General features: G+C 39.1%; 1 protein-coding gene across 1 annotated transcript; it reads right to left on the bottom strand.

Moving 5' to 3' along the window:
- Nucleotides 1-245: 245 nt before the first annotated feature.
- Nucleotides 246-26793, bottom strand: LOC121316052 (sulfotransferase 6B1-like). Its single transcript, XM_041250760.1, has 7 exons — nucleotides 26437-26793; nucleotides 10230-10339; nucleotides 5053-5142; nucleotides 3803-3929; nucleotides 2350-2444; nucleotides 1557-1713; nucleotides 246-690 (listed from the first exon to the last, which is right to left on the bottom strand). The coding sequence occupies exons 1-7, from the start codon at nucleotides 26636-26638 to the stop codon at nucleotides 563-565; spliced, it is 909 nt and encodes a 302-aa protein (XP_041106694.1). The 5' UTR covers nucleotides 26639-26793; the 3' UTR covers nucleotides 246-562.

A 26793-nucleotide genomic window follows, 5' to 3' on the forward strand; every position in this document is an offset into this window, starting at 1 on the left:
GAAAACCAATGAAAATACATGTGGTTAAGCGAAGTTAGAATGGATGGAGACAAATGTATGATTCTATATAACTTTATGGCAAATCTAACTGCCACAGCTATTGTAAATGCTAAAACTAGAATAAAAAATGTTTTTCTTAAAACCTCTTCCCCTTGACATTTTACTTTGTGTATGTTCGTGTGTGCGTGTGTGCTTTTGTTGGAGATGTTTGGTAGAGTTTAACAGGGAATAAATATTGTCAGATGTCGCTAAACAATTTATTCAGATCCTTTCCAGGATATGAACTGTAAACAATTCGGAATACAAGGCATAATAATTGATCATCTGTGCAGTCCATACAAATGTTTTTTATTAAAAAGTAAATGTCTTCAAATGTAATTTTACATTTCCCTTTTACTGGCTTTAATAAAAAGTCATATTACGAAAAAAAACTTTTTCATTGGGTTACATTGTTTAAAAAATATGGACTTTTCTGTAACATCTCATGATGTATTTATTATTACAATTTTTAACTAGCTAAACCACTAACACTAGTATCACCATATAGTGGCTGAGACTTTCTTTATTTGCAGTGCACTTCATACTTTATCATTGCCCCAATCTTAGTTCCTGCAAGGCATTGCTCAAACTTTGCATCCATCTCCTTGCTCTGTTCCTCAATTAAATGGTTTTTCCAGTCTCCAACACCACCTATGAACAAAGCACAATTAAACTCTCTTCTCAGGGTAGCTTTCCAAGACCTAAATATCAAGAAGCACACTTCTTTTGTAATACTTCATCACAACACTGATATTCTATCAGCGAAGAACATACACAAATACAACTAGGTTCATGTTTAAAATTGTATTACAAGGTTAAAGTAATAGGAAAAAAAATAGTAATTTTAAACATATGCTCTGTGTATTCGGGCTTCCGCTCCCGCTGGCTGCTAGAATTTGCCAAGGAAGAAGAAAAGCTATCCAAGGAAATGTATGGCCAATGTTGTATGTATTTTGTACTAGTGTTTTCTGAATGTTTCAATGGGAGAACAATCAATGGGGTAGCTTTCAAACCTGGGATTCTTTCTTACCCTTTCAGTTGTTGTGAATTAATGTGTACCCTCAGACATGGCATTAGCCATTAAAACTGTATTGTATGTTTGTTTGCGCATTGCACTGCTAGACTGTAAAGTATCTTTATTGTCTTCAAATCTGAGTTTTAAAATGTTTATAATATGATGCTGTTTTATGTAAAATGTGGGGTGGAGTGATCATTTGGCCACTGTATAAGAATGTTGTACTCTGGGTATTAGTCTGCCTGTTGTAATTAACAAACCTTTATAGCTTGACACTTGGACTTTTCCTTTAATAATTGATAATGTAGTCAATGTTTATAACCTTACCTGAGTGTTTCTAATGACAGTAAACTGTACTTTTCTGGCTAATACATATTGAAATATCTAGTTTGTTAAGAGTTCAGCGTTAATTGCATTTGTCTATAGCAGACACCTTTACATACCACACAAACATCATACAACAGTATAGGACACACCCTATGTTAAAAGTGCTTTGACTTACCTTTCCTGAATATAACTTTGCCAAATGAACCATGTGTTTCCTTAGATTTTTCCTTCATAGCATCAAATGTACATTCTTCTGCAATTGTCCGGATCTGTTCATCACTCAGTGTATAGTTGAGGTATTTGGCAATCTTTTCTATTCCTTCAGGTAAATTCTGTTTGATAAAAACACACAGCTGGTGTTTGGTTTCTTGCAACTAGTACATTGATTTATTTTTTTAAAGATGAAATGTCTTATATAGTTTTAATAAAAACATATTTAGAAGTGAACTCTGAAAGGGGTTATAGCTAAATAAATAATTCCAAAAATTTGTTCACTTTCACTTATATGATATATATATATATATATATATATATATATATATATATATATATAATATATATATATAAGCAAACATTTCAGATGTATTTTTATTTTCATTATATTAGGTAGTTTAAAAATGTTAAACACAATTCTCATTTTACATGCGGTATTGTTGGTTGCTATTTACTTCCTAGGTTATTTCAAGCCAGCAGTGTCTACAGGATAACAAAACAGCATGTGAGACAAACAATGATGGAGGTGCACGACAGTATAACCCCTTTAAAAACATTTTCGGCTGTAGGGCTTTCTTGTAAAATTGTTTGAATACAACAAAAACGCCACATGAGGAAGCTTGAGCTTACAGTTAATAATGCCTTGAAAGAATGTAAACAAAATGAATTGACCACAAGGTCTTTATCCAATAATGCTCAGAGGCAGTTTAAAATTACTAATGCACACAAGCATAAACAGGAAGTATCAGACTTACTGCTTTCAAGTCTTCGAATGTTACAAACTTTACATTCTCGCTGTCGATGTGCTTTTCCCAAAGAACTGCGTAGTCAAAATAGGAGCCCCACATGACTGCAGACAAATAGACATACATAGGCACAGCACTGTCATAAGTTCTGTATACTAATAATTCCCAAACTTCTTATTATTTGCATTTGAATTACTCGAAGTCCACCTAATGATTTCCATTCGGTACAGAGGCCAACTATATTGCACTCAATGTAAAAACAACACAAACAATGCCTATGTCCCAAGTAATGACACATACACACTGCGCTGTAGGCTGTAGTTGCTCATGTCACTTTTAGCTTTTACTGGTGCCCTAATTGTTTCATTGAATTTATATTGTTTTTTTTGCTGGGGCAATGTTGCTTTTGTGGATCCCTATTTGGGAACCACTACTTGGCAAAAAGGATTATTAGACTCTTCTCGTTAAATATATATGGTGTTGCTGTTAATACATTACCATACAGAACAACTACCACCTCTCTCATTTGACATTAAACAAACATTTCTGCATATTCCATTTTTTACCTCTTTTTAAAGAGTAAGTAGCGGGGTTCTGAAAAAAAATAGTGTTACACGTCCCCACGTGTTGCTACAACTGTTTAAATAACGTACCTGTAATTTGTCTTTTCAGTGTTAACATCCTGACAACTTTTTACACTTATAAGTTTCAAGTTTGTTTAATATGTTTCAGTGCACTTGGGTTTGAGATCAGGAGTGTGTCCTCTAATCACTGTTGGAAAAAAATTAAAAAAAACACGCTCTGGCTTTGTGTTCCATAAGACATCCCAGGTCGTTATTGCTGTGTTACCTGTTTGGCAATGTGGGAAATAATCCTTACACTGTCAACTATAATAAAAATAATAGTACTAACTACAACAACAACAACAACAAGGATTATTCCCCACATTGCCAATCAGGTAACTCAGCAGTAACGACCCATGATGTCGTACAGAACACAAAAGCCAAAGCACTTGTATTTCATTTTTTTGAATAACCTGAGTGCACTGGAACTGACATGCTGAATAGACCTCTGAAACAGACTTTAAACTTATACAATGAACACAGCTTTATATCAGGTACTATCGCTGAGCACATTCTGTGTACACAATCAGCAGTGTAGCCTCTCACTCCTGCTATTTAAATAATTAAATGGAACTGTTCTTGCATGTACACAAGCTGGCGTGCGGATTAAAGCTAGGTGGTTATTGAATGTAAGTAGGTATAGCTACAAATAAACACTTCTCAGCCATAGTTTGATCAGGCTGCAGTGCAAAACATTTCTGAAGATCAAGCTATTGAACCCACTCCTTCCTTTCTCTGATGCTATTTTCTAGCAAGATATTACATACAAAAAGTTGCTTCCCAACACTGGTTATTGAACCAGCAGTGTTTGTGAGTTGCATATCAAACATTTCCTTTACCATCTCCACTTATGTACAGTGAGAAGAACTTGTCCCAGGATTCAAAAGTTGGCAGAACAGGGTTTTTGTTGTAAAAATGGAAATACGAGACAGCAGTGTCCTTGGGGTTGCGAAGCACCACAAGTATCTGGGGAAACAAACAATATTTGGATTAACAGTCTCTCTGCTTGAACCCTAAGAACACCATACATCTAATGAAGAAGCTGTATTTTATTGTATAACATGTTTTTTAAGTTTCCATATTAGAATGAAGTGGCAATTGTGATAGTGTTGGATAACCGGTATATCAGAAGAAAGCAAATAGCTTTATTCCCACATTTTGCCACCAGGTGTCGTATTTTGTTTGTGTGCAAACACTGTTTTGTTATGTTTATCTTACATGTTTATCTTGATCTTTGCTGACTGCCTCATTGGGGGGTGTGGAAAAAATAAAAGAAAACCGTTATTTTTGTAACTAACACTTTCATCTCCAGTCTGCTCGCTTGCACAATTTTACCACCTTGTTACACAATATTACACGTATGTCAATGTCTCTGAAAGGCAGTGGGCACAGCATGTAGCCCAAACGGCATGGTTGTGAAATGAAACAGCCCCTCTGGTGTTGAAAATGTGGTTGTCTTTCTAGACCTACGCACTCTGTTCCCTTTACACAGCGTCCTCATAGGTCAGGAGGGAGATTTATAACCAAGATTCATTCTTTCTCTGTCATAGGGACCTGAGGTGTCAAATATATTATTAAACTGAGCCATCTCTCATGTATTTTATACAGGAATACATAAACCCTTGATTCTGCTGTAAGAAGAACAATATTTTAAATACATGTATATGTGGTGAACCAATGAAACCATAGACATAAAACATCATTCATAAATATGCCTCTGTGAGCTTTCAGTAACATAAAAAGTAGAGGCCTATGATCTACATCCAGACAAAAAGGTTATAAATTCAGACAGATGGACATATGTGTCCATGTACTGTACCCCAGACGCTGATGCCCTCAATAACCTGCAAAAGCATGAGGTTTGTTTTCATTTCTTTTACCCCCACCCCACCACCACCACCACCACCACCAAGAGAATGGTCATAAGATTTATTATTATGCTTTACTTAACTATGTAACATTCATTTTACACATGTAGTAACTGGGGAATACAATGATATAAATAATAGCAAGCGTCACAGAACAGCAATTCAGAATCTGGTTCACCTGCTACTGACAACATATCTCTTGTAATAAACCATTAACTGACCTTCGATTTCTTCTCAAAGAATGAAACTGGAATATTATTTGGGCTCATGTGAGTTCCCAGGATTCTTGTAGAAGGCAACGTGGACAACTTCTGTGAATGTAGAAAATACCAAAACTATTGGAAACCAGATGTTCTTTAACCCTTTGCAGTCCATTTATTCAGCGCTCGTCAGGCGCGCTGTTTATTTTACACTCAGTACTGTATCTACAGCCAAGCCCCACCCCTTGTTCGTTGTATTCTCACATACCTCTTTATAGACGTGCATACTGATAAATCCTCTCCTGATCACTCGTTTTATGACCAAACTCCTCAATAATGCGATCCAAGTCATTATTTTATTACTATAACATCTCAAAAAGCTCTGCAAATGTCCGTGATATTCTTTGAGAGCTGGATGCAGAAGCAGCTACCTCCTTTGTTATGTCCTGTAATGTTATAGCACTATCTAACATACGTACCCAGATACCTCTTTTGCGAGAAAACGCAATACATATAATATATATATATATATATATATATATATATATATATATATATATATATATATATTTTTTTTTTTTCCGGTTTCATTCGGCCATTGAAAGGCTTTCTCAGATTTTTGGAAAAAACGACTACACCTGTGCTTTACGTCTTTTTGATGATGTTGGACAGGGTCTGACACTGGACTGGAAAGGGAAAATTGTAACGTCGGACCAGGTCCAACATAGGACCGCAAAGGGTTAAAGGATGTTTAAGATACCAGTTTGAAAAGAGGAAAAAAATCTCAATCCTATAAGAAAACACTGGGGGTCAATTGCAATGTACCAAATGTTGTCTACTTGATGTGTCTAACTAGTGGATTAAGCAGGTTTAGTCCATTTGATTGAACTAAAGATAGAGCACCCACTAATACTGATTGCAGCGTACCAGAAATTAATCACAGGTAGATCATCTGCTAAAGCAGACTAAACAAAATTCTGATTGCAGCGTACTAAATCAGATTTTTGATAATCCTGTTCAATTGGATTAACCCTTTGCGGTCCTATGTCGAACCATGTCTGACATTACAATTTTCCCTTTTCAGTCCTATGTCATCAAAAAGACTTAAAGCACAGGTCTCTAGTCGTTTTTTCTCCGGAAAAAGTCGGGAAATCCTTTCAATGGCCAAGTGAGACCAATAGGAGCCGAATGAAGCTGAAACAAAAAATTTAATTAAAAAAAGTAGTGATAGCCCCATGCACCACTGAGATAACACAGGCATAAACAAAGGAGTTAGCTGCTTCTGCAACCAGCTTCATAGAATACCACAGACATTTGCAGAGCTTTTTGAGATGTTATAGTAATAAAATAATGACTTGCATCACATTATTGAGGAGTTTGGTGATAAAATGAGTGTTCAGGGGAGGATTTATCAGTATGCATGTCTATAAAGAGGTATGTGAAAAATACAGCGAATAAGGGGTGTGGCTTGGCTGAAGATGCAGTACTGAGTGTACTTTTGCGATCCAATGCCTTTTAAACCTGTTTTACTCTGAAAAAAATATTTTAAATAGCATGTGTAAAATAAAAAGCGCATGTGAAAATAAACTGGACCTGACGCGCCTAACAAGCACTGACTAAATGGACCGCTAAGGGTTAATTTAGTACTGTGAATGAGAAGACTAACTTTGTACGCTTGATTTGCTGCTGCATTTTCCCCCTGAAATGACTAGCACATCTGAAAACTTTATTCCGTACATTCCTTATATCCCTCACATTTCGGACAGTCAGATCTGTGAGAATAAAGTAAACTACCACACAATTATAACTACATTTATAATAAACTTCTTATACATGTGCCTTCGATACTATTTTCAGTTTAACACTAGAACGACCAAGGCGGTCATTTTGACTGTTTTTTTAGTTTAACTTTAAATTGCAGTGTGTGTGTGTTTAAGATACGGAGCTGTGCTTTCCTGACTTTTCCTAAATATATGTACTAATTACCCTGACAAAGAAAGAATCGTCTGGCTGCAAAAAATAGTGAGATAAAATACCGTCATACCTATCCCAACCAGGCATAGTTAAATTGACCGATACATATTATAACAATTAAACGTTGCGGTATTGTCTGTGTTTGTCAGTCAGGAATTGCAGCCGTATTAAAGTTTGATTTTATCAGTCTATATACAAGTGAGCTGTCTGTTGACATTGCTATTGTTTCCATGAGCCTCTGATAGCCCATCACTCAGCCTTGACAGCTCACGGTCTGTCTGCACTGGTACTATAAGTCAATTCATTGCTACCCCAATACACACTGCAAATGGATTGCTAGACAGCAAAGCAGTGTTTGGAATTACAGAAAATTTTACCAAACAAGATTCTGATGCTGCAAAGACAGGCAATATGGTAAGTGCACTCCATATTTTGAAAGGTGCATTGTCTGTGTGATTTGTGCAGCACTTAAGACTTTGTAAACGATTGTAAATGAAGCCCACTCTGTTCAAATGTTTATTTATTCATGTGATCTCGATTACAGTATGTCTGTATATAAATGGACAGCTTGCGTGTATGTGCATTGTTATGTAGGCAATATAAACCCATTTATTAAAAACATAAAAAAGTTGATATTTATTTACACAGCAAATTGGCCAGTGTTGAAATCCCAGTGTTAACCATTAGTGTTGATTTTAGGTGTTAAATTTTCACATTTGATACCATTCGGTGTTGTTTCATATCCAAATTGTTTCACAGTGTAAAATAAAGTACACAAATCCAGAGTAATAATATCAACATCCAAGATTTTAGTAGTGGTTTCTGTAAAGGCTAATATAAAGGCTAATATTTTCTGTAAGGCTAATATACTATAATGGAGCCGCCCTCCACAAATATGTTAATGAGCAGCAGAGGACAATGGGAGTGGGAAATAGGGTAAGGAAAATACTGTTGTTATTGTTGTTATAAATGTTGTGATTATTGTAAGTGCCACTATAAATTATTTTGCCATACCCTGTACCTGTTGAAACCTTCCTATGTTGTTTTATGTACTATGTGAATGTCACCTTGAGAGGTAGTGCTCTGGGGTGGGGAAAGGGCTGTCTGTGTGTGCGTTAGAGCATTTCAATGGTGCTGACTTAATAAACCATGTTGTATCTGTGAGCCTTGGTGTGTGTCTCCGCGATCATTCTTGTGCTCGCTACAATATTTGAATTGAATTGTTGTGCACTCATGTGAGTTAAATTGTCACTACAGCAGTTCCCATTTACGTAGTTAATTTTACAATACATGGGTGCTTGTTATACACTGTTAGAGACATAAATTTAAATCCCACAGTGTTAAATGTTTTACACTATAAAAGTTATTTTTTTTAAACTTTTTCAAAAGTGTAACTTTTACACAGTGGAGTGTGGAACACTGGCCAATTTGCTATGTACATCGTTTCAGTTGTACAGTTTGTGTGTACATTATATAAATGTATATACACAAATTTATTTTGAAATATTTGTTTATTTAATTGTTTACCATTTTTTGAGGATGCACGTTATGTAATATGTCTGTATATAAACACATTTCTGTTCAAACGTCCGTTTATTTACAATGTTTTGGTTGTGTATATGACGTTCCTGAATAAAACAAACTTATATTTAATTGTTTGTGCTTTCATTATAATATATATGTTGTTTTTAATACGCCGGTCAAATTGACCAGTCATGGTCGTTCTAGTGTTAATGCAATAACATTTCAGTTAATATATTTTAACTATAAGCAACTAATGGTCCATTATCACGCAATGAAACTTGTCTGTGCCTATGCAGCAGTGTTGGCAGCGTAAATGCAAGTATGATCTGCCAGTTTGAAATGTGCACAAAAAGACATGATATTGTTAATTAAATATGTTTGCATGAATCACACTGGTGTAATAAAAATGCATCTTTCTTTTTGTACTGGTATCCCTTCATGTATTTATCTGACACTGAATTCCACACACTGAATTAGTAAAGAAGGGTTTATACAGCTGAGGCCAAAAGTTTTGCGTCAGAATTTTATCGCAAAAGTCTACTGGAAGCCGTAACAGTAGTACAATATTTCATGTTAGATTTCGAAATGTCAAATGTTACCATTTGTCAGTTTTTTGTTAAATATATGGAAAACTACAAAGCTGTATGCCATTTTAATATAATAATGTAACATTATTCAGCAGATTTTATTTGACTTTATGAAACTTTTGGCCATAGCTGTAGCTTAGTTCTCATTATCGGTCTAACCTGTTCCGATCAGTTTGGTATGTTGTAACCAGGATTAACTTAGTACAGATTTGCAGGATTTTCATTTTTAGTCCACTTGATGTGACTAAATCACTGGTACGCTGCAACTGAACCAATGTGTTTAATACTTCATCCGGTTAATAAAAGTTCATAAAGAAATACTAAAAGTAGTTCAAAATGTGCCATATTATTACAGTTTATGAAGTATTCCATGGCTACCATTAATCATGCTGAGAGTGACTAATTGTGCACAGTAGCAAAGTAACGTATTTTAAGGATCTTATTGGTATGGGAGTTAAATACAACAGTTAACTGATGTGTTCTTCTTGGTTAGATTCACTTTCTATCATTTCCTGGGGACCTTTTAAAACTGACAGTTAATACACCTACAAATACCTCATAAAATATCTGCTCAAGTTTAACCTTAGACCTGTGCTCTATGTGAGTTTTCTTATTGATGTAGGGACAGTATTTGACAGGTTAATGGTTACACTCTGGTGTGCCCAAGGGACTCCGAGATCAGAGATGATTCTGATCGCTACAGGGGTGCTTTCAACTTAAACAAGTTTTAAAAAAACATCAGGACGTGATGACTGAAACAAAAAATGATACAAATGAATCTTGACAAGAATAATACATTACTTAAGACAACTTCATAACTATACCAAATTGCTCTTTACATTTCTTATATATAATGTGTAAACTTTTGGACAATGGCTTTCATATTGTAAGACACTGTACATCTTTTTTTTTTTTTTTTTTTTTTTACCTAGTTGACATTCTACAGCAATGCAGTTTAATCACATTCACCCCCAGCCATATTTTTCTTGCTAAAGGTCAACTACATATTTGAGGACCTACTCAAAACAAAGACCTGGAATGGAATAGCACTCAAGTACTAGAGGAAGTTTTTTTTTTTTTTTTTTTTTTTTTTTTTTTTTTTTTTTTACAAACCTTCATCTTTTCTGGGTTTGTGAACTCCAGATATGGAATGTATTTGGGATTTTTCAGTTTTCCAGCAGAAAATGCCATTTTATTCAGGACCTCAATCACCCAATTATAACCTGACAAGAGAAGAAAATAAACCAGTTAAATAAAAACATGAACTCTGCCAGGATAGACAACAGATCATTTTGCATCAGGAACACAGATTAATAGAAGGGCTTGTTCAATGAAAAAAAAGATATAACTTTCATAACATTAACCATTATACTATAGGGATAACCACTTACAGGCTTACAAACCTGTTCAGACAGCATCTGTAAACCTCACAACTGTATAATGGACTAGTACTGTGTTTGGCCTGTGTTTGAGTGGTAGAAAGGAGGCTTTGCCTTTGCAATGTGAAAAAAAAAAAAAAAATTCCTGCAACAAAATACCATCTGCCTTTGCTGCTGAGAGACGCATGACAACGAGTACTAGAGACATGTGACTGCAGTGACTGCTAGCACTGTTAGGAATGTTGAATATATATATATATATATATATATATATATATATATATATATATATTTTTTTTTTTTTTTTTAAATTTTAGCCAATAATTGTATTTTATTTTATTGAACAAACAAGAAACAAAAATGAGTATTTCTTTTTTAGTTTTTCTTTGAAAAGTTGAGGTGGCTCTGCCTCCCTTGCCTCCTCTAAGGAGCTGTGGCTGGTTGGGTTAAATCAAGTTACCTAGCAGGAGAACCAATCAGAAATACTGATTTGTGAGTTTGATAACACCTGGTTCAGTTTTGATTCTTCATGTTGATCGTCTGACTGAAACTACAAAAAAGCCAACAGAACAAGAACCAGCTCAGGCTACTATCGATCTCGGCTGATTACAGCGATCATGAAAATGGTACGACTCGCAAAGAAATCAAAGATCTGCAGAAGTTTCAAGCTGAGTACTCGCAGTTATGGCTTGTATTGACGACGCCAGTGAAAGGGGCGATTTTTGCTTTCTGGTATGCAGTAATGACACTTCTGTCACAGACGGAGGAAAGGACATGTTTAAAACAGATGTTTCCTGATTCAACAATAGCAAAAAAACTCTCAGTGTGGCTGTTCTAAACCTACAGCACTGATCAAGACCCCATGTTACCCTATACGTTTTTCATATTGTTTGTGGTTATTAAAACATAATTTTGTTCAAATATTTTATAGCCAGTTACATTTTGTAAAATTCTGTCCACAGGAAGAAATATATTTCAGCTAACTGCAAATGAGTTGGAGGGCCACAAGATCCCATGGCAGAACTGTTTGGCTCTTGGATGTGACAATGCCAACGTTACCGTTGGGCATGTTGAAGGCGTATATGGTTGCATGAAGGAACAGCACTCTGACATAAACAGAAATTACAAAAGGCCATTTTGAAGTACACTGTATAATAATAATAATAATAATAATAATAATAATAATAACAATAATAATGTAACAACCCAACAGTTTGTACTAACTAAGGGGACTTGTTTTACTGTTCGGAAGCGGAGAGTGTATTGAGCAGCACAGGGAAGGCAAACAGTCCAGAGTCTTGAACATTCAAAGACAGCTCGAGCTGGCAATCGTAAAAACAGTATAAGGGTTTGGTTGTAGAAAGAGAGAAAGTGGCATTATGCAGATGTTTGGGTGCATACTGATTACTATACAATGACCAAATACATTCAGGACATTGGTGGGATAGTTTGTTTTATTTGTCATGTAGTGCTGATGTACAGCTGTGAGATTCAGCTTTATAATAACACAACAACTTATTACACAACATGAATAAAATTAAAAATAACATGCACAATCTAATTATATACTTTTACAAATGTATTTGGGCAATTAACATAATTCTAGAATAATTAAATACATAATCATAAAGTGCTAAAATATAAATTGGAAATATGTGATTCAAAAAAGCAACAACAATGGAGAAGAATTTAAAGAAAAGTTCATCATGTCATTGTGTTAAACATGGTGGAGGCTGAGTGATGGTATGGGCTTGTTTTTCTTCCTCAGGCACTGGCGACCTTTTGTATTGTAGAAGGATCAATGAATGCTGGAAAATATCAAGACATTTTGCACTCTCATTTGTTACCCAGTGCTAGAATGCTAATTGGACGTTTGCATTCTGCTAAGTTTAAAAAAGTATTTCTGAAAAAAATGAACATTACAGTTATGGATTGGCCATTTCAGCCCCCAGACTTGAATCCCATCAAGATGTTGTGGTTTGACTTGAAGACTGCCGTTGCAAAAAGGAAACCGAAGTCGATGGCAGAACTCAAAGCTGTATGTGGTGAAGAATGGGCAAAAATAGCTCAGAAAAGATGCCAGGAACTGATTTCAAAATGCAAAAAAAGACTGCAAGCTGTAAAGTGGGGGTGTCAAACTCGAGGTCCGTGGGCCGAATATGGCCCTTGGAGGTACTTTATCCGGCCCGCCGCAAAGTTTATTCATTACAGTGTAATTTGGCCCGGCCCAGTTTGAGTCTATTGGATTATTACATGTCAGAAAAGTAGCGGGAAGCTCAGATCTAAAGAAACAGAAGACAGCGAGAGACAGCCAATCATATCTTGTGCTTGGTGCGTAAGGCGTGTTTTCCGTTAGACACTGCAGCCTACTGGCCATCAAAAATGGGAATATAACTCTCAAAATGTCCAAGGAAGGCAGATTGTTTCAGGGAAGGTGGGAGTCTGAATATTATTTGCAGCAAGAAAACCCCATTTGTTTGGTATATAAGGGAAGTATTGCAGTGATAAAATAATTCAATTTAAGGTGCCACTATGAAACAAAACATAAAGAACAATATGGCGAGTTTAAAGCAAAGCAAAGGCAAGAAAAGCTGACCGAATTAAAAAGAACCCTTGATTTACAGCAGAACATGTTTAAAAAGGCAAAAAGTGAATGTGATGCGGCAGTAAAGGCAAGTTACCTTGAGTCAGAGCTAATCAAAAAGTTGTCAAATCACTTTTCTGAGGGTGCTTTTGTAAAAGACTGCATGCTTAGTCACAGAAATAGTCTGTCCTGAGAAAGCGTGTGTGTTTTCCAATGTCAGTCTTTCAAGAAATACCTTAGCTGAAAGAGTGGATGACCTGGCTACCGATCTTCAAGAGAGCTTACTGAAAAAGCAAGCGATTTTGTAGCCTTTTCTCTTGCTGTTGACAAGAGCACAGATATTACTGATACCGTTGTGTTACCTATTTTTATCCGGGGTGTTGATGCAGACCACTATTACCGAAGAGCTTTTGGATATTGCAGCTATGCACCTCATTACCACAGCAAACTATATATTTCAACAGCTTGAAAAGTGTGCAATCAACATGGAATTACAGTGAGAGAAGTGAGTTGGAGTGACAAAAACAGACGTAGCGCCTCCCATGTGTGGTGAAAAACACAGGCTTGTTGCTATGGCGTGCAAAAAACTACAGGTGAATTGTCCAACGACGCTTATAACGTACCACCATATTCTGCACCAGCAAGCGCTGTGTGGGAAGGTGCTGAAAATGGATCATATAATGGCCATGGTTGTGAAAACAATAAATTTCATCAGAGAGAAAGGTTTGAATCACCAGCAATTCCAAAACTTGCTTGACGAGTTTAATGCTCAATATGGTGATTTGCTGCACCACACCGAAGTTTGCTGGCTTAGCCGTGGTGCAGTACTTACAAGGTTCTTTGAATTGTGTCAAGAGATAGACATTTTCATGCACAATAAAGGGAAAGAAATTAGACAGCTTCTAGATGCAAAGTGGCCGTGTAATTTGGGATTTCTCTGCGATATAATTGAACAGCTCAACAATTTAAATGTGCAACTGCAAGGCTGTAAACAAGTCAAAACTGAAATGTATGATGGCGCTTCAGTTAAAGTTACATGTGTGGGAAAAACACATGCAGCAAGGAAACCTTTCCCATTAATAAATCCGCTCAAAGATCTCTCCTGAATGACAAACATTTACACTCTGTGCTAAAGATCGTTTCAGCACAAAACATGAATCCCGATATTGACAAGCTTGTCTCACGAAAAATGTGCCGCCTTCAGTAAATAAGAACGCACAGGACAGCAACTAGGTAAGACAGATAACGTGTTTTAAATTAATAAGTCATATATAAAATACATGTGTATGTACTAAAAACTGTGAATATAAACATGCGTTTTCTATATTACCTATTAAAATGCATGTATATATGTAGAAGGTGTGCATTTTGTGGCCCGCGAATCAAACATTAAATTAAGATATGGTCCTTGGTAAAATTGAGTTTGACACCCCTGCTGTACAGGAAGCGAAGGGTGGGCACACAAAATGCTAATGCAAGGGTGTCCAAATACTTTTGTCAAAGTACATAATTTGTTTTTGCATTTCATTTTATGAGTGCTATGTCATAATTTGTTGTTTTATTATAATGCTGAATGTCTATCTTTAATTTTTTGTATCTTTCAATAAAACAATTAGAAATTATAAAAATCAATTTCTGTGGTTTATCTCTCTCTTTTTTTTTTTTTTTTTAAACTGCCCTAACTAACTTTTGTCTGTGACTGTATGGCTAATGTTCATTGCATTTAAACATTATAGTATGACAGGGTGTTAATGTGCTGAAACATCACAACGGCTGTGGGTTTTATGAGGCACGATGTCGTAGTATCATAATTCAACTATGAAACAGTATTTATCATTGTTACAAACATATTAATTAGGCACTTGCACTCTTGATAACGATTTTCATGGGTTGTTCTGCCATTTAAAAAAAAGAATATTCAGGTGAGTGGTGCTGTGTGTGAGAGGTACTGTATAGTAACGGTATATACAGTGGCATAGCCAGGATTTTGTTTTGGGGGATGAAGATTTTTGCACATGGGTCATTTTTACATACTAATCTTGTACATCTGTCGGCTCGTCAATGTAACCACTGACAAGCAACCAAACTGTTTTACCAGTTCCATAATCTCCTGCTTGTAATATTCACATCTCAGCTGGGCTGACGAAGGAATCACTCCACCATTTGCTACACTCTGTCTGAAGAATTTCCATAACTTTTTGCTGTCCAATTTTCCAAAAGGGATATTTGCACAAACGAACGCCTCTGTCAGGTCAATAATAAGTGGACTTTTGGAAAATGGACGTCACCGTTTTTTGTTTCTTTGCAAATAAAGCAGTCGGGGTACTGCTCTGGATTTCCTCCTTTCTCTTTTCTGTGAATCTAAATGCCTGTCAACAGACGATTCTCGGTAGTGATGTACAGGAACGTTGCAGGACATACAGAAGAGCTTACCTCCATCGCAGTGTAAAACTCCTGCTGGATACGGCTTTACGTGATCTACTGCAGAAACATTTTTAGCCTTTTTAGAGACATCCATTTTCTTGTTTACAGTGTGTAGTATTTTAATTTCCCGCTTACATTGCATATAGTGACATGACAATCTGCACAGCACTGAGTGCATGGCTAATATTACACACAGGCACATAGCACAGCTGTACAGTTTCGTTAATGTGATTTTTTTTTTTTTTTTGTATGAAATACAAATAATTATGAAGTTATTTTTATTTCTTAAGAATACTGTAAAAATCGCGGTACTGGGCTAATTTCACGATTTCCGCGCAGCCTGTGAAATCGCAATATTCACAGGGCCTTACTCATGATGCTTTATAACTTTAAACACCACAGTAACCATGGCCATATCTACACACTTTAAGGCATTATAAGCTAATTTTACAGTTAACCTTAAGGAGATGTCAAAGGTCACGATCAAGGTAATTTTTTAATAAAGCATATATTGGTTCCTATCGGTGTTCTATAGTTAACCATTAACCTATATACACTCTGTAGGGAACTACAAGCTAGTTTTACATTTTAACTTAAGTAGAGGTCAAAGGTTGCAGGCAAGGTCATTTTAGGATAGAGCACATATGGTTTCCTATATGTGTTCCATAGTAACCATTAACCTATCTCCACTTTGTTAGGAGTTATAACCTAGTTTTACATTTGAACAAAGATTTTGAAAACTTTTTAAAGAAATGCATCAGGCGGCCATATTGTTTTACACATAAACACAATTTCTGAAAAAGTCAATTGTATTGACACAGGGATGATGCTTGTCAACTCTGGAGTTAATCAACTAAACTGTGTTCAACTGAAGCGGTTAAAAATGTAATAACAAATTTTGAATTCCAGTGTGAGAGAATTTTAAAATCCCTTTATTATATCCAAAAAATAAATAAATACATCTAACCACAAAGCAACAATTTCAAAACAAACAAAACAATAGCAACACTATCATGGTCCATTCAGATCACCTTTATAGGAACACAATGAGCTCCCCCTCCTTGCTCATGTCGCACACCCAATCTCCAATGCACCAACGCTCTTTAAAACTTTCCAAGTCCTGCACCATTTGATAATAATAAAAAATCAATCTTAATCCTGGAGACCATCAGGATTCTAAAACGCTTATAGCACTGCTAAAACCAGTGGCTAAAATCTTGCTTTTTTGGGATTTTAAAATGGCTAATTTCGCCTGACTCAGTACCAAGTTGACCATTAAGCACTTGTTTCTTTGTTTAAAACTATATTTAATGTTAAAAACAAAGAGCTGTTTTGTAAAAACAACTCCCAAGGAAGCCACCAGGTTTTATAAAAAACTAAAAAAAAAGGCTGCAGCCGGGGACAGGTGGAAAACAGTCACCACTGCGGAACAGAAGGGACACTAATCACTGACCCCCGGCTCCACCCGGCTCAAGTACCGGTTTGTGGCTATAATTCCATGCAGCACTCTCCACTGCAGGTCTACAGAGTTCTTGGACAGGGGTAGTTTATATAAAATTCTCCAGATAGGGGATTCATCATCAGCAACACTGAGGTAAGCTCTCCACTTTGTGTTCCCCAGGTCCTTCACCTGATTATAATGACGCTTTTTAATGCACATTTCATACAGCTGCTTTTTCTCTGCTGTATGGAAAGCCACCTCTGCCACTTTCTTCAACAGCAGTATTTTGTCAGGTAATTCCTACTCCTCTGGCACTGACGGGGAGACCAGCACTATGGGGAACAGGGGCTCTGATAAGACTAGTCAAGAATTTGGACATAGCTGGAATGTCCAAAGCTGAAGTGATGTAGCTAACTCCCTACTGGCTTTCCATTTAAACAGACTAAAATTAATTAGGTGGCCAAGCTTAGTAAAACCTGCTTTATAAAACACTGAAAACATATGTGCAGAATTAAAATTTTCCCATTTAAAAATGGGATTTAAAAACAGAGGCTCTTCAAAAACCCATTTTGTGCACAGCGACTCTTCTGATCTAGTGTTTTTTAAAATCCTCCATGCGTTAAGCAAGTTTTTATAAAAACTAACCAGACTGCTATCATTGAGCTGTTCAGGGGGTATTAAAAACAGGTGCTTGTTGAGCCCCAGCCCTCCCGCTCTGTGCAGGACTGAGTGAGCCAGGCCTCTCCAGCTTAGCTCTGGGGCATAGAGCAGCTTCTGGGCAGCCTGTAGCCTGAACACTGCCACCCTGCTAGGGATATCAATCAGCCCCTGCCCCCCTTCCTCACAGGGGAGGTACAGGACAGCCGGACGCAGCCATTGATGCCCACTCCAGAAAAACTGGACCAGACATACCAGCCTATGCCAGAGCATAAATGCCACCAGAATGTTAATAACGAGGACCCTCCCCCTAAATGAGAGTCGTGAAAGGAGCCACTGCTCATAATTCTTAATGCAGGATTCCAGCAGTGACGTCCCTGTCCTTAGTAATGAAGACATTAAGGTCATCAGCATATGCAGATAGCTTGATGAGGGCACTGTTGGGTGCAGCTGGCACAGCCAGCCCTGTTAGCTTATCCCTCAGCTGATGCAGGAAAGACTCTTTAGAGAAGGAGTGGAGCATCCCTGAGAGGGAAAAGCCCTGCAGTATCCCCCTCTGCACAGGGAAAGGGACACTCAGATCTTCATTTACTTTCACCAGGCTAAAAACATTCTTATTAAACAAGCTTTTTCTCGGTCAACTGAAATTAAACCAACATTAATATTAAAAGGTTGGACAACTATGGCGTTATCAATAAACAGGGGAATATTTGAAAGAATAACTTTAGTCAAAGCTGCAGATAGGGGCATGACTATTGCTTTGTTCATTCATGAAGCAGATTTAATATTTCCAAAAACAACTGACTTTCCCACTGCCAAAAAACACGGCACAGGTGACTTCACGGACACATCAGGGTCAGGTATACACCTGAACCCGTGTCTCCCCCCCCCCCCCCCCCCCACTACCACCTGAGTGGGAGCCCATCCCCGGGTATACATGCTGACTAAAAAGTTTGCAGATATTAAAACAAACTTATATAGAAAACAAATTTATTAATATATTTATTTAAACTAATTCCAAGTTAATAATACAGTTCAGCGCTCACACAGTACACTGCTCTTTGCGCTTTGCTCACAGACCCCCCCACAATCCAGAGAGAGAGAGAGACAGTTAGTTTGTTAAGGAAAGACAGTATCTAAAAAATCCAGTAGTACAATTACAAGAGGGGACATCATTAGCCAGCGATGTTTACTGTTTTGGGGGCGCGGGTTATGGCTGGCAGTGACTAAATCCCTGTAAATAATAAAATAAACAGTGAATTTGAGAACTGCAACCCCTGTCCCTGTGTCTTCATTCTCACAAAAAATAAGAATAATAATAATTTAAACCATAGATGGAAATATATGGAAAATCTATTTTGAAAAATGATATCAACCAATTCCAACCACAGAACCAAATCCAGAACAAATTAATATCCTGGAGAAAGAAGAAAGAGAAAGAGAATGAAAGAAAGGAAGGGAAAATATTTGCCTGCTTTGTGATTTCAAAAAAACTTTTGACTCTGTTTGGCACCAAAGGCTCTACCTTACCTCTACTGGAAGCAAAGTGTACGATGTCAGATCCATGTGTACAGGTAACAAATACAGTGTGAAAATAAATTACAACAGAACAGATTTTTTCACACAGGGATGGGGAGTGAGACTGGGCTGCAGCCTCAGTCCAACATTATTTAATCTCTACATAAACCATCTGGCCACAGGGTGGAACAGTCCACTGTCCCTGGACTCATTAGACGACACAGAAATCAAGTGTGTCTGCTTTATGCTGATGACCTGGTCTTATTGTCACCTATAGAACAAGGTCTTCAGTAGAAACTGGCAACACTAGAGCAGTGCTGCAAAACCTAGGCTTTAGAAATAAGTCTGGATTCAAATACATTGATGAACTGCCACAAAAAATCCAAATTACAGGGAAATAAATACCAATTCACCCAAAACAACTCCGAACTCACTACGAGCTATACCTATCTGGGTCTAATAATCAGTTCGTCAGGGAGTTTTAATTCGGCAATAAAAAAATCTTTGAAAAAGCACACAGGACATACTATGCTATAAAGAAAATAATTTAGACTCTGAACCCATCAGTAAAGATTGGACCAAACACATACAGTGAGATTCTGCCCATTCTCTTGCATGGCACTGAAGTCTGGGGTCCAGCACTCTTTTCCAATTGTGAAAAATGGGGAAAAAAGCCCAACAGAAAGCTTCCACCTACAATTCTGTAAAAACATTTTACAACTGCACAGAAACACACTGAACAATGGCTGTCGAGCCAAGCTCAGGCGATTCCCAGTGATCCTTGTAGTTCAAAAAAGAGCCTTCAAATACTGGCTTCAAATAAAAAGCCAGGAAATAATAACCCCCAAGAAGGACCCCCTCAGTCAGCTGGCTCTGAGCCTCAGTGAAATGAGCCCTCCTCAGCTCAGGAGAATAGTCTACTTAAAAAAAAAAAAAAAACAGATACATAGCTCATTGGGCAAACCCAAATTAAAACACAAAATAAACTGGAATGTTACAGAGCCTTAAATAAAGACTATTCCCTGGCAGAGTACCTGGTGCAACTAAAACCCAAAACTGAGGCAGACATTGATAAAGTACAAACTCAGTAATCACAGTCTGGAGGTGGAAACAGGAACACCTGGAAGCATTATCAGTAACTAAACTCTGCAAGTGCTGCATTTGTTTTATTATTATATAATCAACATACAGTAGTACCATACAAATAAACTTGGTGGCCTAAATGTGTACTCAGAATATAAACATGAGCACGGCTTTCTGCTGACTTAATAAAAACAACTATAACATCAGGGTATACATTTAAAATAGTACAAATGCATTGCACATTTTGCAAAGACATTACTATGTGATGGGGTTCCCTCACAATACCATTAGCTAATTGTTCAGCTGGAAATAAATTAACTTTCTACTGTGCTCGAGCTGCAGTGTCCCTGCACCTCGGTAATACTGTGATAGCCACTGAGGGTACAGTGTTTTTTTCCTGTTTATTAATTTGTTCCACACACACACACACACACACACACACACACACTACCGGTCAAAAGTTTTAGAACACCCCCATTTTTCCAGTTTTTATTGAAATTTAAGCAGTTCAAGTCCAGTGAATAACCTGAAATGGTTACCAAAACTGAAAAATAATGTACATTTCGGAGTTATACAAAAAGGCCTTTTTCAGGGAACAAGTAATGGGTTAACAACTTACAGCTGTTCTGCAGCAATGGAAGTAAATTAAGCCTTGAAAGTTGATGCTAACAATTCCTACAGGTGTCCCAACTTTTGTTGATTACTTACAAACCCTCTGTATAAAAGCAGTGTTGGAACAGACTGTGTTACTACACCCTCTTAAGCATTATTTTGACAGTATTGTACTGCAGGAAGTAGTATATTGCTATTATAATGGTGAGAAAAAGGCAATTAACAAAGGAAGACAGACAGACCATTATAACCCTTAAAAGTGTAGGTCTTTCCTTTAGAGAAATTGCAAAGAAAGCCAAGATGTCAGTGAGTACAATTTCCTACACCATCAAAAGGCACCTGGAAACTGGAGGAAACTCTGACAGGAAGAGGTCTGGCAGACCCAAAGCCAAAACAGCATCAGAAGACAAGTTTCTGAGAGTCAACAGCTTGCGTGATAGGCGGCTCACAGGACAACAGCTTCAAGCACAGCTTAACACTGGTGGAAGTAAGCAAGTCTCAGTTTCAACTGTGAAGAGAAGACTTCGAGCTGCAGGTTTGACAGGTCGAGTGGCAGTAAGAAAGCCATTGCTTAGATGGCAAAATAAGAAAAAGAGGCTTGCCTAGGCTATGAAGCACCACCAGTGGACTACTGAAGACTCAAAGAAGGTCTTATGGACCGACGAATCAAACTTTGAAATCTTCGGTTCATCATGCAGGGTTTTTGAACGCCGTCGAGTAGGCGAAAGGATGGTTCCTCGGTGTGTGACACCAACTCTCAAATATGGAGGAGGAAGTGTGATGGTCTGGCGCTCTTTTGCTGGATCAAGAGTCGGCGACTTGTACAAAGTGAGTGGCACCCTGAACCAAAATGGCTACCACAGCATTTTGCAGCGCCATGCAATACCCTCTGGTATACGCCTAGTTGGTCAGGGGTTCATCCTACAGCAAGATAATGACCCAAAACATACCTCCAGGCTATGTCAGAACTACCTTAGAAGAAAAGAACAAGACGGTAGGCTTGAAATTATGGAATGGCCAGCACAGTCTCCAGACTTAAACCCCATCGAGCTGGTTTGGGATGAACTGGACAGAAGGGTGAAAGCAAAGCAACCTGCAAGTGCAACACATTTGTGGGAACTTCTGCAACAGTGTTGGGAAGAACTTTCCGAACAATATTTGATTTCCATTGTAGAAAGAATGCCACGAGTGTGTTCGGCTATTATATCTGCAAAAGGTGGCTACTTTGATAAGTCACAAATTTAGATTAAATTTTGTTAAACAAAACTATTCCTTAATTTCTTTTTTATCTCCAATGGTTTATTTGTTCTATGCTTTAATTTCACAGTACACTGAGACATTAAACTGCGTAAATTTCAATAAAAACTGGAAATATTGAGGAATTCTAAAACTTCTGACCGGTAGTGTATATATATATATACATATACATTTATATTATCTCAGCAATAACTCCAGTACAATATAGTAGCCTACCGTATACTTGCAATCACTACATACAGAAGTTCGGATGGTGAAGGGAAGTCCCCAGAGACAGTGACGGAAGTGGCGTGTCAACTCTACCACCGCCAGCAGCTCCCACCAGGTAACACAGTATCGGCGTATAGTACACCACTACTTGCTTTCCTTCAGGCCTCGGCTGGGACAGGACTTCTCCAATGCCCTCATTGCACACGTCTGTGTCCAGCTGGAAGGGGGAGTGGGGGTCCGAGGGGCCAGCACTGGACACTGGCACAGGGCGTTCTTCAGCCTGCTGATCATCTCCTGGTGCTCTGGGATACATACGAAGGGTTAATCTTTCCACAGGCGGCTGTAAAGGGGGCGGCGATGGTGGCAAAGCCTTGCACGAATCTCCTATAGTCTTACAGGCCTCCATGTTGATGCTCCATTCCGACCTGGTGGCCCAGGAAGGTGACCTCCTTGCACATCAGCTGACACTTTACTGGGTGCAGCTTGAGCTCCATCTCCATCACTCGCTGGCACACCTCTCGTAGCGAAGCCAGAGTCTGGAAGGTCTTCTAGTGGACCAGCATGTCACCTTGGTAGACTAGGCACTCCGTGCAAAGCCCCTTGCAGTTCTGATGCCTGACTGTGGTCACCGTAGCAATAGCAGTTCCACCGTTCCAGCATCTCCATCCTGGTGTTGGTGTTGTTCCTGGGCAGGGTCATAGTCCCTTGGACAAAAGAAACAGAGGTTTCCGACTCTGGTTGTTAGGTGGCCCGAGGGAGAGATGATGTCCCACGGGGGTGTGCAAGGGATTGCCGTAGTGCAGGTTGAAGCCCCCTTTGGTGTTGGGCCCATCGAGAGGCTGTGTTGCCTTTGGCGGCGCTGGTGCATTGTGCGTGGTGGAGCCTAGTTCACTGCACTGTGTCATGGGCCCTCTGCAGAGCCTGAACTTGTCAAACAGAGGGGCCCCGACCCTGACTCCCAACTGTCTTGGGGAAAGGGAAGACAGTTCACCCCTGGTAGGTTAAGGCCAAGGCCGGTCCCCCCTGCAGTTGCAATGTCCTGGTCCTAAGGTCTAATTGTCCACTGGTGTAGCGCAGGAAGTCCAGGCCAAAGTATGCAGGGGTCCAGGACAGCTGCTACCCAGACAGCGTGGTGTACTGTCTGTCCAGCTACTTAAATGGCGAAGTAGCTCTTCCAGCTCTTCCCTTGCATCAGCGCTAGCTCTCTTGTCACAGTACGTAATTGTACAGTGGTGGGTTCCAGCCAGACAGACGCTGGGAGCACATCAGGACGGACCAAAGTCACTGTGGAACCGTTGTTCACTACAGCAGTACATGGAACCCCCTCGACTTGGACGGGCCGTGGCAGAAGTCTCCTGCTGTTGTCTTCCAACCAGTACGTCCGGCCTGTGCTGTCTGTGGTCCACAGCTTCCGGGGAAAGCGGGCCCCACTCTCCCAGCTGGACTTGTAGGTTGTAGTGCAGGTGTTGAGTCCTGGTGATCATCGGCTAAAAGGACAGCATTGGGGGCCCGCGTTGTCCCATCTACGCAGGCCCCTTGGCAGTTCCCTGCAGCTGCTGTGTCAGGTGTGGCGGTGCAGCCTCCGATGTAGGGCAAAGGCGCTGTATGTGGCCGGGCTGGCCGCAGCCCCAGCACATCTGTGAGCGGGACTCAGGCACCCATGCATGCTAACTGAGGATGACCAGCTCTGTAGGCAAGGTGATGGTGCCATCCGGTGCTTTCTCTTCACTGGTTGGGCTATGCGGGCTCAGGGTGGTATGTGGTCGGATCGCCACTTCTGCCCACTCTGCTCTCCATCAGAGACACGGTCACGCTCCCACTCCTCGAGCACAGCCTTGACTCGTTCTGCATGAGCCACGGCGAACTCTAGGGAGGTTGGGGAAGCAAGCCGGTTGTAGTGACGCAGGGCAGTCGGAGTTAGGCCGCGGACAAAGGCCTCCATGGCCAGGTCCTCCTGGGTGGCTGAAGGGAAATCGGGGTACTCTCTCCGGGCCAGATACCTGATGTCAGCCGCCAGTGTGCCCAGATTCTCTCCTGTGCCTTGGGTTCGGTTAGCCAGGCACAGGTGCAGGCCGACTACAGGCCGAAAAGGGCTGTGGCTAGCATATCATATTGGACTATCTTGTCCAGGCCCAGGTCCAGCAGAACCTGCTGCGTCCCTGTCCAGCTGAGCGCATGTCCGGTGGTGACATCGTTTTCTGCTTGATGCGCACTTGCACTCCTCTCATCTCTGTGTGTGATGATGTTTCCACCATCTCTTCAACCTTGATGATGATGCAGTGCCCCTCAGATTGCAGGGCAGTCTGCCATCCTCCCAGCTCTGCAATCTTGTCTCCTCTCTTCTTTTCAGCCTCTGGGCTCTCACCTCTCTTGCCCCGTGCTGTCTCTTTCCCACACGGCGCCCATCCTCGGGTCACTCCCCACCCTCAGTTCAGCAACCAGCTCCTCTATTTGGGCTAGCAGCTCAACTCCTCCCAGTGGCGTAGTCTGCTATTTTCTCTGTCTGTTCTTGCCTCACTCCTAGTGGCAGGTGCTGCATGATCCCACTTCTGAACACCAATGGGGTGAACCTTGGTACCCGCAGGCAGCGGCTTCTCACAGGCAGAGGTTGGACGCGATTAGATTGCGTCACTTACCAGCCCTGACCTCTTTTGTGACCCTGTTGTTGGGCCAAAAGTGGTACGTCATCAACATGCGGTACACGTACCAAAACTGGACTTGTCTAATGTCAAAAGGTGCTGTCAGATTTGGTACATATTGCAGTCAATTGCTGTAGTCATAAAGTATGTAGGAAATCTGAAAGCAAATGCTAAAGTTCATCATACTTTGTTGTAAACTTAAACTGGAAACAGACATATTTGCTTACTATTTTATATGATAAATATATGATAAATTACATTTAAAAAATTATGTAAAATTTGAAAATATGATCAGTTCACTTAAAAAAAGCTGTAAAAGTCTGAAAACAACAATGTACTGGATCTGAATGGTCGTTTCTCAGCTTTTGTAGCGGAAGTTGTTTAGGCATGCGCGAGCAAGTGCAGCATGCTGCGTACCACGTTTTAATTCGTACCACAAAATAACACTGCCCCACTGTGCCGTCATAACATTTCTATGAGAATGGGAATGTTATACTGCCACTAAAGTACGTCTTAAAAAAAATAAACCCAGGAAAAGTTTGTAACAACTGAAAAAACAGAAAACTCACCTGAGTAAAGGCTTCAAGTTACAATTAAAAATCGTCAAGATTTTCAAAACTATAATGTATCAATTTTGGATTGCACATTAAAATAAGGGGGAAGATGAGGGGGAAAAAAACTGAATCGACCTCATCCATGATCGTCACAATACTAAAAAAAGAGGGAGCCATTTTAACAAGCATTACCAGAAAAGTTACAACATTCAGTACGTGCGCATACCATGAACATTTCTGGAAACTGCACCTTTTCTTTTTACATTACTTGAAACATTACATCCAATAACAAAGCTTCCAATGTTTTCTGAACACTGTGTTTACATGACACTAACTGAAATCATGCTAATGCTGTCATTGGATCAATATAAACACTGTTACCCAAAGTGGATATTTTGGATTAATGGGTAAATGGTTTCAAATGTCATGTATTTATTTCATCACCTGTCCTTTAACTTTTTAGGATGTGTACAATCATGCGGAGTTCCATTGCTCCAAGACTGAATCAGTGTATTGCAATCGCTCCAGCCAAGTGTAAAATCATACAGCATCAATTACACGAACATTGTCATCATCATTTCTCTTCACTTACCCAGTTTGTCTGTGTGTAAATGGGATTTGAAATGAGCTCCTGATAACATTCCCACGCGAGAGACATTTTAACTGTTTGGAGAGTATAAATAAATAAATAAATAAATTGAATCTCATTTTCGAACAAGTATTAATTAGGGAATAATGTTTAAATTGGCATAAACAACTCTGTTGAATCGCACGCACGCACGCACGCACACACACATATATAGTTTCTCGATTATTGTTTTTTTTTGGTTTTTTTTTTTTTTTTGTTTGTTTTGGGGTTTTTTTGGTTTTTTTTTTACCGATTCAATACTCTTGTTTATTCCTTACAACACTGGAAACACAAGTCCTAAAAGCACCAGTTCAATGACATAATGTTCACTCACCACATTTTGGATAAGCTGCCAACAGTATATCATCCTCCCTGGCTTCAAAGCTCTCCATTGCATCAACGTTCTCTGGTTGACACAGGAGACTGGGATACAGGATCCCCTTGTATTTAAACTCAAGGTCTTCTGGTTTTCGATTTTTTGCCGTTTCTATCATCGCCTCAACTTCTTCAACAAAACGTATTTTAAGCTGAGCCATTTTGAATTGAAAGTTTTTGAGCTGCAAAATGCCTGCTCTGTTTCAAGCACTCGGTCTGTCCTAAACTGTGCCTCACACTGCGTTTATGAACTCTGGTGAACTTGAAAACAGAAAGTGATCTTAAGTGCTTGGAGAACAGACCCGCCTTCCTATTC

Source organism: Polyodon spathula, chromosome 5 (assembly GCF_017654505.1).
Source record: "Polyodon spathula isolate WHYD16114869_AA chromosome 5, ASM1765450v1, whole genome shotgun sequence".
NCBI classification, from domain to species: Eukaryota; Metazoa; Chordata; class Actinopteri; order Acipenseriformes; family Polyodontidae; genus Polyodon; species Polyodon spathula.